At 55.6% G+C, this 12,193-nt stretch overlaps 1 protein-coding gene across 1 annotated transcript; it reads right to left on the reverse strand.

Annotated features, from left to right (window-relative positions):
• Positions 1-3,408: 3,408 nt before the first annotated feature.
• LOC142063032 (BTB/POZ domain-containing protein KCTD12-like) lies at positions 3,409-7,192 on the reverse strand. Its single transcript, XM_075106311.1, has 2 exons — positions 7,106-7,192; positions 3,409-5,444 (listed from the first exon to the last, which is right to left on the reverse strand). Exon 2 carries the CDS (start codon positions 5,418-5,420, stop codon positions 4,530-4,532), a length of 891 nt encoding a protein of 296 aa, XP_074962412.1. The 5' UTR covers positions 5,421-5,444; positions 7,106-7,192; the 3' UTR covers positions 3,409-4,529.
• Between the last annotated feature and the right edge of the window lie 5,001 nt (positions 7,193-12,193).

Here is a 12,193-nt window from a genome sequence, read left to right on the forward strand (position 1 = left end):
TCACCTCCTGCACGCTGCAGCCAACTGGTGTCAGCTGCTAAACTGAGCCTAAAAGCTTGGTTTTGTTAAACCCCTTCCTAGAGAAAGCATCCAGGCTGCAGTTTCTGCACCAAGAACTGGAGAAGCCCCACCTCTCCAACAGTTTGCTCAATGGCTAATACCCATGCTGTTAAAGGTAGTTTGTTGCGTTTTATTTTTCACATTAGAAGAGTCTGGGTACAGCTTCCAGCTACTTCTGCTTTTACCCTTTCTGTGCTGCTTCATCAGTAAGTCCCTCGCTATTTCAAGGCTGCAATCTAGCCAGTCTCGATCCTTGTGGTGTGCTGAGCAGCCTGCACGTCTTAGTCTCCCATGTCAGTGTGGGATTTCTAGGATGGGGATGGGATTTTCTGTTCTCTCTTCTAGCCTCTCCAATCTTCTGAACCCCACAGGACCCTGCTTGTCCCCTTCCCAGCCCCCCAGTATTGATCTGCTCCATCCTTATCGCCTCCTGGCTGCTGGCAGGATGGGGAGAGCTCAGCTTCTGGGCAGGGCAGGACTCTTCTGTCACCAAAGGGGGTCCCCTTACAGAGGGGCTGAAGACAGACCTAAGAGATAAAATGTTTTGGGATGTTCTCTCAGGGTGGCAGAAGTGTCTAATGGAGACAGATGGGATCTGGCTTTTCCTTATGTGGAGAGCTCAGTTCCTGCAGTTTTTGTGCAGAATGAGATGCCGAGCGAGTAACCAGCAATTTGTGGGCAGGGCGCTCGCCTGGGAACGCAGACCCAGCCCGGGTTCATGTTCTGCCTCATTGGAACGAGAGATATTATTTCGGGATGGATGATTTTCTGGGGATCTCTAAATGAAAGGGTGAGTTACAATACCCCTCAGAGGGAAAACCAGCTTTGAAATCTTAAAGCCCTTTATGAACACGTTCCTTGGTTTGTGGTGAGCTCAGCAGCTGCTGAGCTTTGCAGCGAGACCAGATGCCTTCCCAAAGGACGCTCTCCCCCACCATGGTCCATGCTCTTCCACGAGGGACCTGCTGCCACACGGACACCCCCCTGGGAGGTTGTGGGCTTCTTACGCTGTCCTAAAAACCACCCTCAAGAGACGGACCAGCTCTAGCTTAGACACAGCCCCCACCGCTCATTCACAGCAGGACTCCCTTCGGAAAAGCTGATGACTGCTCAGTGCAGGTCAGATTAAAATAATCACAGGGATCCCTCCTGGCCCTGAGCTTTTGCAGACAACACGACTAATCCCCCGGTGCACACACAACCCGTCCTGGCTTACTACGGGTGTGCGCTGCGGTCTGCCTTCCCACACACGGCCCTCGTGCCCTGCCCTGGAGGTGCCAGACCTCCTGCAGCCGAGCAAAGCCACCCACGGCCGAGCTGGGGGCAGCCGGCTCCTCTCCAAAGGCTCGGACCTGCGGTGCACATGGAAGGTCTTCACTTAAAGCTCCTAGATAGGCGCGGGCGGCTGCTGCCAGCGCCTCTACGAGGATCTGGCGCTGTGCTTCAGTGCTAGCCTGGGGGCACTGCCTTAATCCAGTCGCGCACCGGTAGAAATCAGTGCCTGAAGAGCAGGGTCGTGCCACTTTGTTGGGAAGAGAAAATCACCTCCAGGTCCAACAGCCAGGGCCGGCTGGAGGCAAGGAAACAGAACACGACTCGATTTTTCCCCTGAGCCCCTATGGACATCCTGGGTGGTGGGAGATGCTGAGGGGAGATCACAAGCTTAAGGACAGCTAAGTAGGTCTGGGTGCGTTGAAGAAGCCCAGCCCAGAGACAGACAGACCACCGTGGTCCAGCCGGCAGCTCGAGATCTGGAAACACACAGAAATGCAGGCAGGTTCCCAGCAAAACACCAGGGAAGTGCCTTCTGCAGTGGGTCCTTGAAGCCCTGCAGACAGGGGGAGCTTCCCGTCTCACCGCAGCCCTCCCCTGCTTTTTTTTTTGTCCAGCTTGAGTGACTTGCCATGATTCTTCAGAGGATGAGAACCTCAAATAGATGTTTTCCACGCCACCATTCCTCTGCAAATGGTCTCCCCTAAGGATCAAATGAACCAGGTTCCCCTCCCAGCCACCGAGGCAGCAAAAGGACACCCTTTCTGTTACTAGATATATGCAAAGAAGAGGAACAACCCCAAATTTGTTGTGTTTTTGTTGAGACAGAGCTCAACAAAAGTATTTTTTCCCGACGTATTGGTTTTCATGAAAACCATCAGACTCCAAAATGATTCAGAAGTAAATTCTCCTCTGATCGTATTTCACTTGGGGTATTCAGTTTAACAGCCCAGATCACATAGCCCGGCAGATGAAAACCACCTAAATGTTGACTTTGCCATTATGGTCTCTCCCTCAGGAAAAATGCTTCCTCCTGTGAGATCAATTTTTTTCAGTCCAGTTCCACAGGGGAAAACCAAACTTCAAAACACCCGCATTTCTCACGAGGCAGCAATTTCTTTTTCTAATCAGTCCTAATTAATAATGATCAGAAAAATGTAAGCAAACATGGGGGGCACGTCCCTTCCCCCTTTATTTAAAAGGTTTTAATTCTGCCCTTCAGCCTCTCTCCACACAGAGCTCAAGTTCCCTTTTTCTTTTTTTAAAGCTGATCGTCATTTCCTCTTCAAAATGCTGTTGCAAAGAGGAACGGGGGCTTATAAAAATACCATTTTCACCTTCCCCTTCTTCAGGGGAGAGGGACTGCTTTGCTGTAAAGTTTCTGCTTGTCGTGCGTGCCTCGAGACTGCAGCCCTCTTCGGAAACCAGCTGCAACCTTTCCTCCCAAATGAGCCCCAAACAGAAATGCCCCCTTCGGCTGGCGTCCAGCCGGCGAGGTGGTCCTTTAGCCCCCCTGCACCAAGAGCTTCACAGGGGCTGCTCGAGAAGCAGCCAGTGGTGGAGAGCCAGGGATGGATGGTGGATGTAAGGGGGCTGAGGTCTGGCAGAGCGACAGGCGCAGGCAGCGGCGGGGGACATCAGGGTAGCGGGGCCGCCTGCGGCTGCTCCTGCAGGCGTTGGCACCGAGATCTGCAGGCTGGCGCCTTGTGCCACAGCTTGCAAGGCCCTGCTTGAGTGATGGGGATGAATGCATCGCCCAGGGCTGGTCTTGCAGACAGGTGGGTAATTCTTCACCCGACTGCTTGCGCCAGCATCCCTGCAGGGATGCGCTGCATTGCAAACCGGCACCGCTGGGGTGGGAGCGAGGGTTCAAAGAGGAGGAGGAAGCGGGGTCAGAGGAGGGTAGGAGGGCTCCAGTAAATGCCTTTCTCCTCCTCTTTATTTGAACCCGTATAGTAAAGCACATGGCTCCCTGCCCATGTGCCAGCACTCTTGTCCTGCTCGCGCAACACCTCTGGGTGCACATAGCACACAACCAGCAGCACCTCCTTCGCACCTCGGCACACGAAGACGGAGGCGAGTCATTTTTGTTCCTTTATTACACATTTCCCAGGTGTAGTAAAGCAGCAGCAGCTAGCCCCAGGTCCAAAAGCAGACCTTGGAGAGCTGTGATTGGAGAGACCTTCGCAAGAGATTGCCAAAATGGCAAAGATTTTCATGTTGGGCAAAGATTCCCTTTAATCTGTGAAGTCGTGGCTGCAGCTGAGCCCGGCTGCCGCTCGCTGGAGCAAACCAACCCCATCCCTCTGAAGCCCACGCCGCCATCATACTCTGAAGGAAAGATGAAGGTACTTTTTTCTGACAGACCTCCAAATAGTTTGAGAGATGTATAAGCATTTTACACCCTTACAGCATGTACAGCCTTCCCCGCTCCCCCCCCGACCTCCCTCTATGTATGTGTGAACAGAGCATCTGTCTGTCCACCCCCTCCCACCCCCAAAAAAAAAACCCCAAGGCATCCCAGAGCAGCAGTGATGCTTTGAATCAGAACTGCAAACACAGGGTGCGTCTTTACCTAACCTTCCCAAGCACTGACAGTCTAAACGCTAAGCTGCTTACATGGGCTAATGGCAATATATCCGCGCTGCGAGGCATCATCTTTCCTCCCCCCCACGCTCTTCTCCGCTTCCCACTTTTCTCCATGTCCTTAAAACAACACTTTCTCACTCCAACCCCTTGGCAGATCAAATACAGTGTATGCAGCATGTTCCCGGGGAGCTGCACGGCGTACGGGGCGCAAGAGCTGAGTTCAGTGTCCAACACGGACAAGCTCATCCAGCTGTGGAAATCCCAGCTCAGAGCAAAGCCCAGTGTTTCCCCCCCCTCCCCACCCAAAACACGTACACGACAGTGTCCAAGTCCACACATCCAGGGAGGGTTGGGAGCTACAGGCAGCTACTGCAGAAGTCGGAGAGAGGGAGGAAGGTTGGTGGTCAGCAGCTGCTACAAGGAAGAGCTGAACAGGTTCAACGTGGAGGAAGGAAGGGGGGGGGGAAAAAACCCAAGAACAAACTCAAAAGGAGGCAAAGAGGGGATGCTGGGATGTGGGGGTCGGATGTCTACCTTCTAGGCAACAGCCAGCACAGGAGAGGAGAGGGACAGTTGGTGTTTGGTTTGTGGGGTGGTTTTTTTTGGTGTCACTCACGATAGAAAACATATTCGGTGTAAGAGGTCCAGATCCTGTCATCTGTCTGGTCGTGGGCAAAGGCACAGGTGCCTGTGGAGTTGCAAGCCACCATGTGGAAGCCAGCATCGGCCAGTTTATCAAAGGCTTGCTCCAGGAAGGTGAATTTGAGGTAGTACCTAGAGGTGTACCTCTCCGGGGGCCTGTCTGGGTCCCTGCTCTCATTCAAGGTGTCCCCAAAGACCTCCTTGGCCAGCGACGTCTTGCCACAGACCATGATCCGCGCCACCCTGCGGAACTTGGCATCCGTCTGGCTGTCCCTGCCCAGGGTGTAGGAGCCCCGGTAGCCGATGGTGATGAACCCTGCCCTGCGGACATCAGCGCTGGCAGCGCCCACGCCAGCAGTGACGGCACCCCCAGGGCCACCAGCCACGGCGCTGGGGAGCGTGGCACCGGCGGAGGTCAGGTTGCGGGTGGCATCCACATTGGGGGAGAGCTCCTCTGGGTCGCTTTGGCATGGGTCGTCACCCAGCGAGTTCTGCTTGCTGAGCTTGGGGGCCAGCATCTTCACGAGCTCTGGCAGCATGAAGTACTCGGCCTCTCGCTGCAGGCGGCTCCTCTCCGGGAAGTGGTCGGGCAGCACCAGCTGCTGGTCCCTCATGTAATCCAAGATGTAACGGAAGAGGAAGCCATCCCGATCCACGAAGAACCGTCCTTTGCTGTCACGGGCCAGAGAGCGGACATTCTTCTGGGTGAACATCTCCCAGAGGAGCGAGCCAGGCACGCTGACCAGGGTGGGGTGGCGGGTGATGTAGACTTGTCCACCCACATTGAGTTCAATGATCTCAGGGAAAGGGAAGTCCTCGCTGGGTTTGGCACAGCCTGTGTTGTCTGCCAGGGCCATAGTGAGCTACCGCTGCCTTCCCACCTGCAACAAAAAGCAGCAATGTGCCAATGTTAAGCCTGCCAGCACACGCAGCTCATCGTCCCGCTGATCCCAAGCCAGATTGCGCTTGCTTTGCATCAGCAAGCAGCACAGGATCAGGTCCCCATCTCTCCAGGAGTCTACAAGTCAGCTCTCCTCCCTAATCCCTGAATCCTGGAATAAGCAGCATTAGCTAATGCCGCCTTCCCTTCCATGCCACAAGAAGGGAAGAGCATTGCCCACGCTCTGAACACGCCGCCTCCACCTGCAGCCCTCCCGAGAGCCAGCTCCCGCGGCTGGGGCTCAGCACCTTTGCCAAGGAAGGCGCAGTGACGCCGCCCTGATGTTAACAACAGGAAAGCCAGGACCATCACGTCCTGGGTCTGACCAGCCTGGCCCAGCATCCTGCCGGTCAGGAGGAGCTGCCGAGCATGCCAAGGGAGGACCGCATTATGGCGCAGTGTCTCCTGCCGAGCCGGTGAGCTGGAGTTTATGGTCCCATGCAAGGAGCACCCATAGGTCTGCCAGAAAAGGAATGCTAGATACCACTGTAAAGGACAGGGTGACAGTACCTTTTGGCACTCCTGCTCTGTCCTTGCTCCTGGAAAGTACTCGATAGAGACTCGAGGCCAAGTTGAGAGCAGGTGAGAAATGGCAGAATCTCTCCAAGGGTCTGGGACCAAGACAAATACCGGGCTGCTGGTACAGCCTCGGGCCAAATGCCATGTTTTTATACATTTTCCAAAGGCAAGCTGATTCTTAAGCATCTCTTGACACTGCAAATCAGTGCTTACATAAACCTGGCTCTGCAGATGGACTCCGGATCCAGCCTGGCCAAGCCATGCTCTGTGCAGGAATTTGGGAGACCATGGAGAGAAGGGGTTTCCCTGCGCCATCCCTAACTGCCTGGCAGGGCTGGCCCAAAGCTCTGCCCGCTGCCCTGTGCGATGTTAGTGCAGCCCTGGGACTGCTCTGAAGTTGGTGGCAGCTGCCTGCACCCCGCCACGGACTGGTCCCGCAGCCGAGAAAGGATCAGCACTAGAGGATCAGCAGCAGCAAACGATCCTAACGCAAATTTCCGAGAAACTAAAGGGCAAAGATAAAACTTTGTGGGCGCTTTTGGGAGGTGGGGAGAGCTGAGCCTGCATGTCACGGCCACACGCCTCCTCCCAGCTTGTAGGGATGTTCAGGGAGAATCGGTTTTGAACAAGGAGCTACTCGGGCAAGCCTCTGCCAAGGAAGGGACTGCAAGGATCGGAAAGCGCCGTCCCCCTGGCTCCCAGCTTCCCAAACCCTCTCCCGCAGCGGCTTTTAGTCCCTTTCTCCCGTGACGTGCCCACGCCGCTGCTCCCCTGCTACAGGGGACCAGGCTGGAGCTCGCCTGGCAAGAGCCAGAGCCCTTTGTCACGGGTGGCGGAGGCTGAGGGCTGCAGCTGGACTGCCCACAGCAGGGCGAGGGGTTTGGAGGGGTGGCGAGGGGGGGGGACACCCACCCACCCAGCAGGCGAGCCGCCCCCCCGCCCGCCTCATGCACGGAGCGCGTTTGCTGGCAGGCTGCAACCCCTCCCCGACCGGGACACCCCGGCTCCAGGAGCCGTGCCCAGCCCCCCCCGAGCATTGCACCGGCCAGGGGACCCCCCCCCCCCTCCCGCCGCCCCCGTTACCGTGCCGCTCCGCTCCGCTCCCCGCCGCCGCTCCGCTCTCCCCTCCCGGCCCTGGCCCCGCCGTTTTATGGTGGGGAAGGCGACGAGCGCCATCCCCCGCCGGCCCCGGGCCCGCCTCGCCCCCGCCCTCCCTCCCCGCCTCCCCCGCTGTCGACTCGGCCCCCCCTCCCCATCCCCGCACCCCACCTCCCCATCCCTGCATCCGCCTCTTCCCCGTCCCCGCACCCCCCTCCCCGTCCCTGCACCCCCTGTCCCTGCACTCCCCCCTCCCCGTCCCCGCACCCCCTCCCCATCCCCGCACCCCCCGATCCCTGCACTCCCCCCTCCCCGTCCCCGCACCACCCTCCCCGTTCCTGCACCCCCTATCCCTGCACTCCCCCCTCCCCATCCCCGCACCCCACCTCCCCATCCCTGCAGCCGCCCCCTCCCCACCCCGCACCCCCATCCCTGCATCCCCCCATCCCCACACACCCATCCCCGCACTCCCCCCCATCCCCGCACCCCCTATGCCTGCATCCCCCCCCTCCCCATCCCTGCACCCCCTCCCCATCCCCGCACCTCCCTTCCCATCGGGAAGCTCTGCACTGGGGCCAGGCGAGGATTGGGGGGGGGGGGGGGGAGGGGGGCTTTCCATCCCCGGTCAAAGCAGGATTTGGCTCTAATGCCATTACCCAGCCGGGAGAAAGCATTACAGCACCCTGTCCCCCCGGCAGGTCCTGGGGGGTCCCGCCTGCCCTGCACCCCCAGCCCCAGGCTGGCCATGGGAAGGGGGTGGTAGCCCCTAAGATGTTGTGTTGTGGGGCACGCCGTGCTTTGCACGCTCACGGTGCGGTGGTGGGAGTAGGCACTGGTCCCCCGGGCTGCAGAGGGGAGGGGGTGTCTGGCAGGGGAGCGTGGCCAGCCGGCAGCCCAGCCCCACCAAACTGGCCCAGCTGGGTGCATCGCCCAGGGCCTGGCACCATTTCAGCCAGCTGTGGGGCTCAGCACGAACTGCAGACCCGAGGGGCTCGGCGTGCTCGGGGAACCACAGGGAGCTGCAAGACCCTGAGGGAGAGGTGGAAGCGATCCCCCAAACCAGCTGGTTGCCAGGGCATCCTGCACCCCTCTAGCCTGGCCTGGCTGTAGCCATCCTCCCCTGCCCCAGCTCACGCCCCCAAATCCCGCGCCTCCGTTGCCATGGGATGGTGCATCCCCACAGTGCTCGGAGGGGACAGTGCAGCTCCAACGGGCACGTATCATCTCTCCTTTGGCCAGCTCAGGCACCTGGCGCGGTGATGACCCGGAGCAGGATGCCCAAGGACCACAGATCCTTGCCCAAAGGGCCACTGCTTGTTGGAGTCCTTCCTGCTCTATCTTCATCAATATTAGCACCTATGTCGGGGCTGGCTCAGGGGCGCCTCGAGGTCCACGTGGCAATGTGTAGCCACAGAGCCCCACAGCTGGCCAGGGCCATGCAGAGGCAGGGAGTTAGAGACGGAAATAAGGTCACTTTTCTGCCCCTGACAACTTGCTCAAGTTCTGTTGAAAATTTCTACATGTTTGGTCCATATTGCTGTTCCCAGGATGATTTTATATTCTTGAGCTGTAGGGACTGAATTCCCTTTCCCAAGGTACGAATAGCACCGATGGGACCGTAAGGAGCTTAGCCTGCTGCGATAGCCTCTTTGCTAGCGCTGGTAAAGCCAGGCATGAGAAGAGAGAATCCATCTCTTTTTTGTTTGTTAAAAGGACAGTTTTCTGTAAAGACGTGAAAATGCAATGACTCCAAACAACATCTCAATATTTGCCTGTTTCCTAAAAGTCTGATGGAAAGCAGCCTAAAATCCAACATCTGTGCCAGCGTAGCTGGCCTGAGATTATCTATGAGTTTATTTACGTGTACCTGTCAAATTTGGCAAGGGCAGAAGACCTAATTTCTACTCCACCTAAAGACCAGATCCCGCACTGAGTCTGGGAGCTTAGCTCCAAGGAATTTTCCTGTTTGGGTTTCTCATTGCTGTTTTCTTGTATCCCAGCAGTTTCCTTGCACGGATGAGTGATCCGGTCACCAAAAGTGCAGTCCGAGAGGGGGTGTCTCTGAATGAACAAGCTGGGATGTTGTTCCCTGGGTCTGTCAGTACAGTGAAAGAATAAATCCGTAGGTATCAGTCTTGCTACAGCAAGCCAAAGGCTGCCCGAAGAACGCCCTGACTTGGACAAGCATGGCTATGCAAAGAGCACGCGGCGGAGGGGTCAGCCTCGGCATTAAAATGAGCTCAGGGATCAGCATTTGCCTATGTCCCATCAGGGCTGTTTGCTTATTTTTCTATGAATGGCAGAGTTCTCCGCCAGCAGCTCCGTCTGCAGGTAAGGTGAGAGCAGCCCCTGGGAAATCCCACCTTAGCGGAGGTGTCTTGAGCTCAGCAGCGACCTGTGAATTCGGGGCCTGCGATTGTTAGCGATGTGGATCAGGGCTGCGACGGCTACTTTGTCACATGTTAAAACAGGAACTTTCCCCTGTGTGTATTTTGTGGAATATATTTATAGACGGGGGAAAGTTAAAAACGGGATAAAGTGTTTTGAGGTTATAGAAATGAAGAACAAAAAGTGCCCCAAACTAAAGAATATTAGACAAAAAAGGGGAAATAGGGAATTTTGTAAACTTTTTTTATCTTCAACATTTTGTTTCACCTACAAGTGCTATAACTTAAGAGAAAAAGATGTTGAAAACTTGGAGAGCCAAATTCCTCCTCACCAGACTCTTGTGTAAAATGGTTACAGCTGGGCACTGGACCTAACCAGAATTCTGGCTGGGATGGATGGATGGACGGACAGACGGACGGATGGACGGACAGATGGATGGATGGATGGGTGGATGGATGGATGGATGGGTGGATGGATAGATGGGTGGATGGATGGATGGGTGGATGGATGTATGGATGTATGGATGTATGGATGGATGGAAGGACGGACGGATGGACGGACAGATGGATGGATGGATGGATGGGTGGATGGGTGGATGGATGGATGGATGGATGGATGGATGGATGGATGGATGGATGGACGGACAGATGGATGGATGGATGGGTGGGTGGATGGATGGATGATGGACATTGCTTTGCTCAACCAGTAGTTGAAGCGTCTTCTTTGAAAATGGCCTGTGGGCAAATTTAGTGACCATGAGCCTGTTTGATTGGTAGGGTTGGGTGAGGATGAAGTCCAGTGTATTTCTTTCTCACTCTTCTGGAGGCCTGCTCCAATGTGACTGCGAGTTCATTGAAAAATTCCCAGTGAATCTTCAGCTCTGTGGGGCTGCAACTCTCTGCCTCTGGAAGATGCCATGACCCCAACCATAATCAAAGCTAACGGTTCAGCACTTCAGAGCATCCCTCCTCTCACCCATCCTGGCCCACTAGGGACTTGCAGAGAAACAGAGGGTGCAGAAAAAACTCTCTGTACCAATTTCTGTGCTTGTCCCTGGCTAAAATCCTGGTGCGAGTCTTACAAAACCTTATCTGATGCCAGCACGGGCAGACGTGGAATTAGGACCCCTGTTAAAAAGGGTTTTGGACATGAGCAAAGGTGAGCGGCCAGATGCAGACAACAGGCAGGCCCTGTGTGGGTGGTTGTGCTTTGCATTAAAACCTCTGCTGTGGGCTGTAACTCCATAAAACACCCGGGTGTGCCTAGTGCGGGGGTTGCCCACTCAACGCCCCCCAAACCACAAGGACTGGGGGCTGTGGGTTTTCTTTTGAGGAGCCCCCGTGGCTTGTGGTCCCCACCCAGCACCGGTGCAACAAGGGCAAAGGCTCTGAACGTGCGGGAAGGGAAAGCTGGAGGGGGTTGGTCTGGTGACGCTATTAGCCTTTATTTGCTGGAAGTACTTACATTAAGTTTCTCCTCTGCCCAGTCCACTATTTTCCCCAACTCTGTTAGAAAGTGATCTCTTTCCTCCCTCAAACTTAGTTGAAATTGCCCAAATAATTCAAAATATATCGGGGAGAGCTGAAGCAGGGGCACACCGTCTCACACACAGCAAGCACGCCTGCGTGCCTGAGCTGCCATCATATTAATCTTGTTTCCTTAGGAAACGAACCTAAAAATAACCTGAATTTGATAATGCGTTTGGAAGGCTACAAAAGCAAGGCTGCCACGGGGGAATTAGCTGGAGGCTCCCCACAGAAAATGCTCTGCCCTTGGCAAGGTGGCATCCCTGCCCGGAGAGGGACCTGCGAGGCTGGAGGGATGGGGACCTTATTCTGGGCTCAGCGGAGTTATCCTGGAGGCACCACCATGCTGAGAGAGTTGGGGTGAGAGCCCAGGACAGGCACGGCGGGAGGAGGATGGCGGGGAGGATGCTGGCGCCGAGGTCTTGGGAAGCTGGGGAGGAAACATCGTTTGCTCCAGCTGCTCAGTGCAGGGCTCCGGGCATGTGGCAAATAGGTCGAGGTGTGTATTTACCCCATGTCTGTGCCGCTACATCCTGGAAGAGCAAGGTCAGTTGCTTTCCTCTGGCCTCCCTTTGGACTGAGGCAATGAACACGAGACGGCACTTTCCTCTCCTGTTGGTGTTCAGACGGATTAGACTCATTCTGCCTGCAAATTCGGGTCAGCCATCATCTGAGCAACAACAGTCCAGCCCTCTGCAATTCTCACGCCAGCCCCTGAGCTCGTCTTGTGCGACGTAACACTGCTGCCTTCGACAGGACTTCCCGCCTAAGTGAAAAGCTCCCTGTTTGTGAGCAAACACGATTCGATGACAAATCTTTTAGTGTTTTGTCCTCTGCATTATTGAGACTCAAAGTGGTGCAAATATTTTCATCGGCTGAAACGGAAAGCGTCCAGGCCGCTGCTGACAAGTCTTGTGGCAACTGGAAGTGCGATCTCCGGAAAAGGGGAAGATGTTTGGCACCGTGGCAGCGACGAGGGAGTCTGGAAACTCATAAGAAGTTGCCAAGAAGTTTTATAAACCAGCCTTTACAAGTTCTTCCAAAAAAGAATGAAACAAGAGTTTGGGTCCTTCTCTGGCTTCTGAAGACTTTTATCAACTGCAGGAGTGGAACGTGATTCATCCATGTCCCGAGAGAAGGAAGGAATGGGCTTAATGTG

Source organism: Phalacrocorax aristotelis, chromosome 11 (assembly GCF_949628215.1).
Source record: "Phalacrocorax aristotelis chromosome 11, bGulAri2.1, whole genome shotgun sequence".
NCBI classification, from domain to species: domain Eukaryota; kingdom Metazoa; phylum Chordata; class Aves; order Suliformes; family Phalacrocoracidae; genus Phalacrocorax; species Phalacrocorax aristotelis.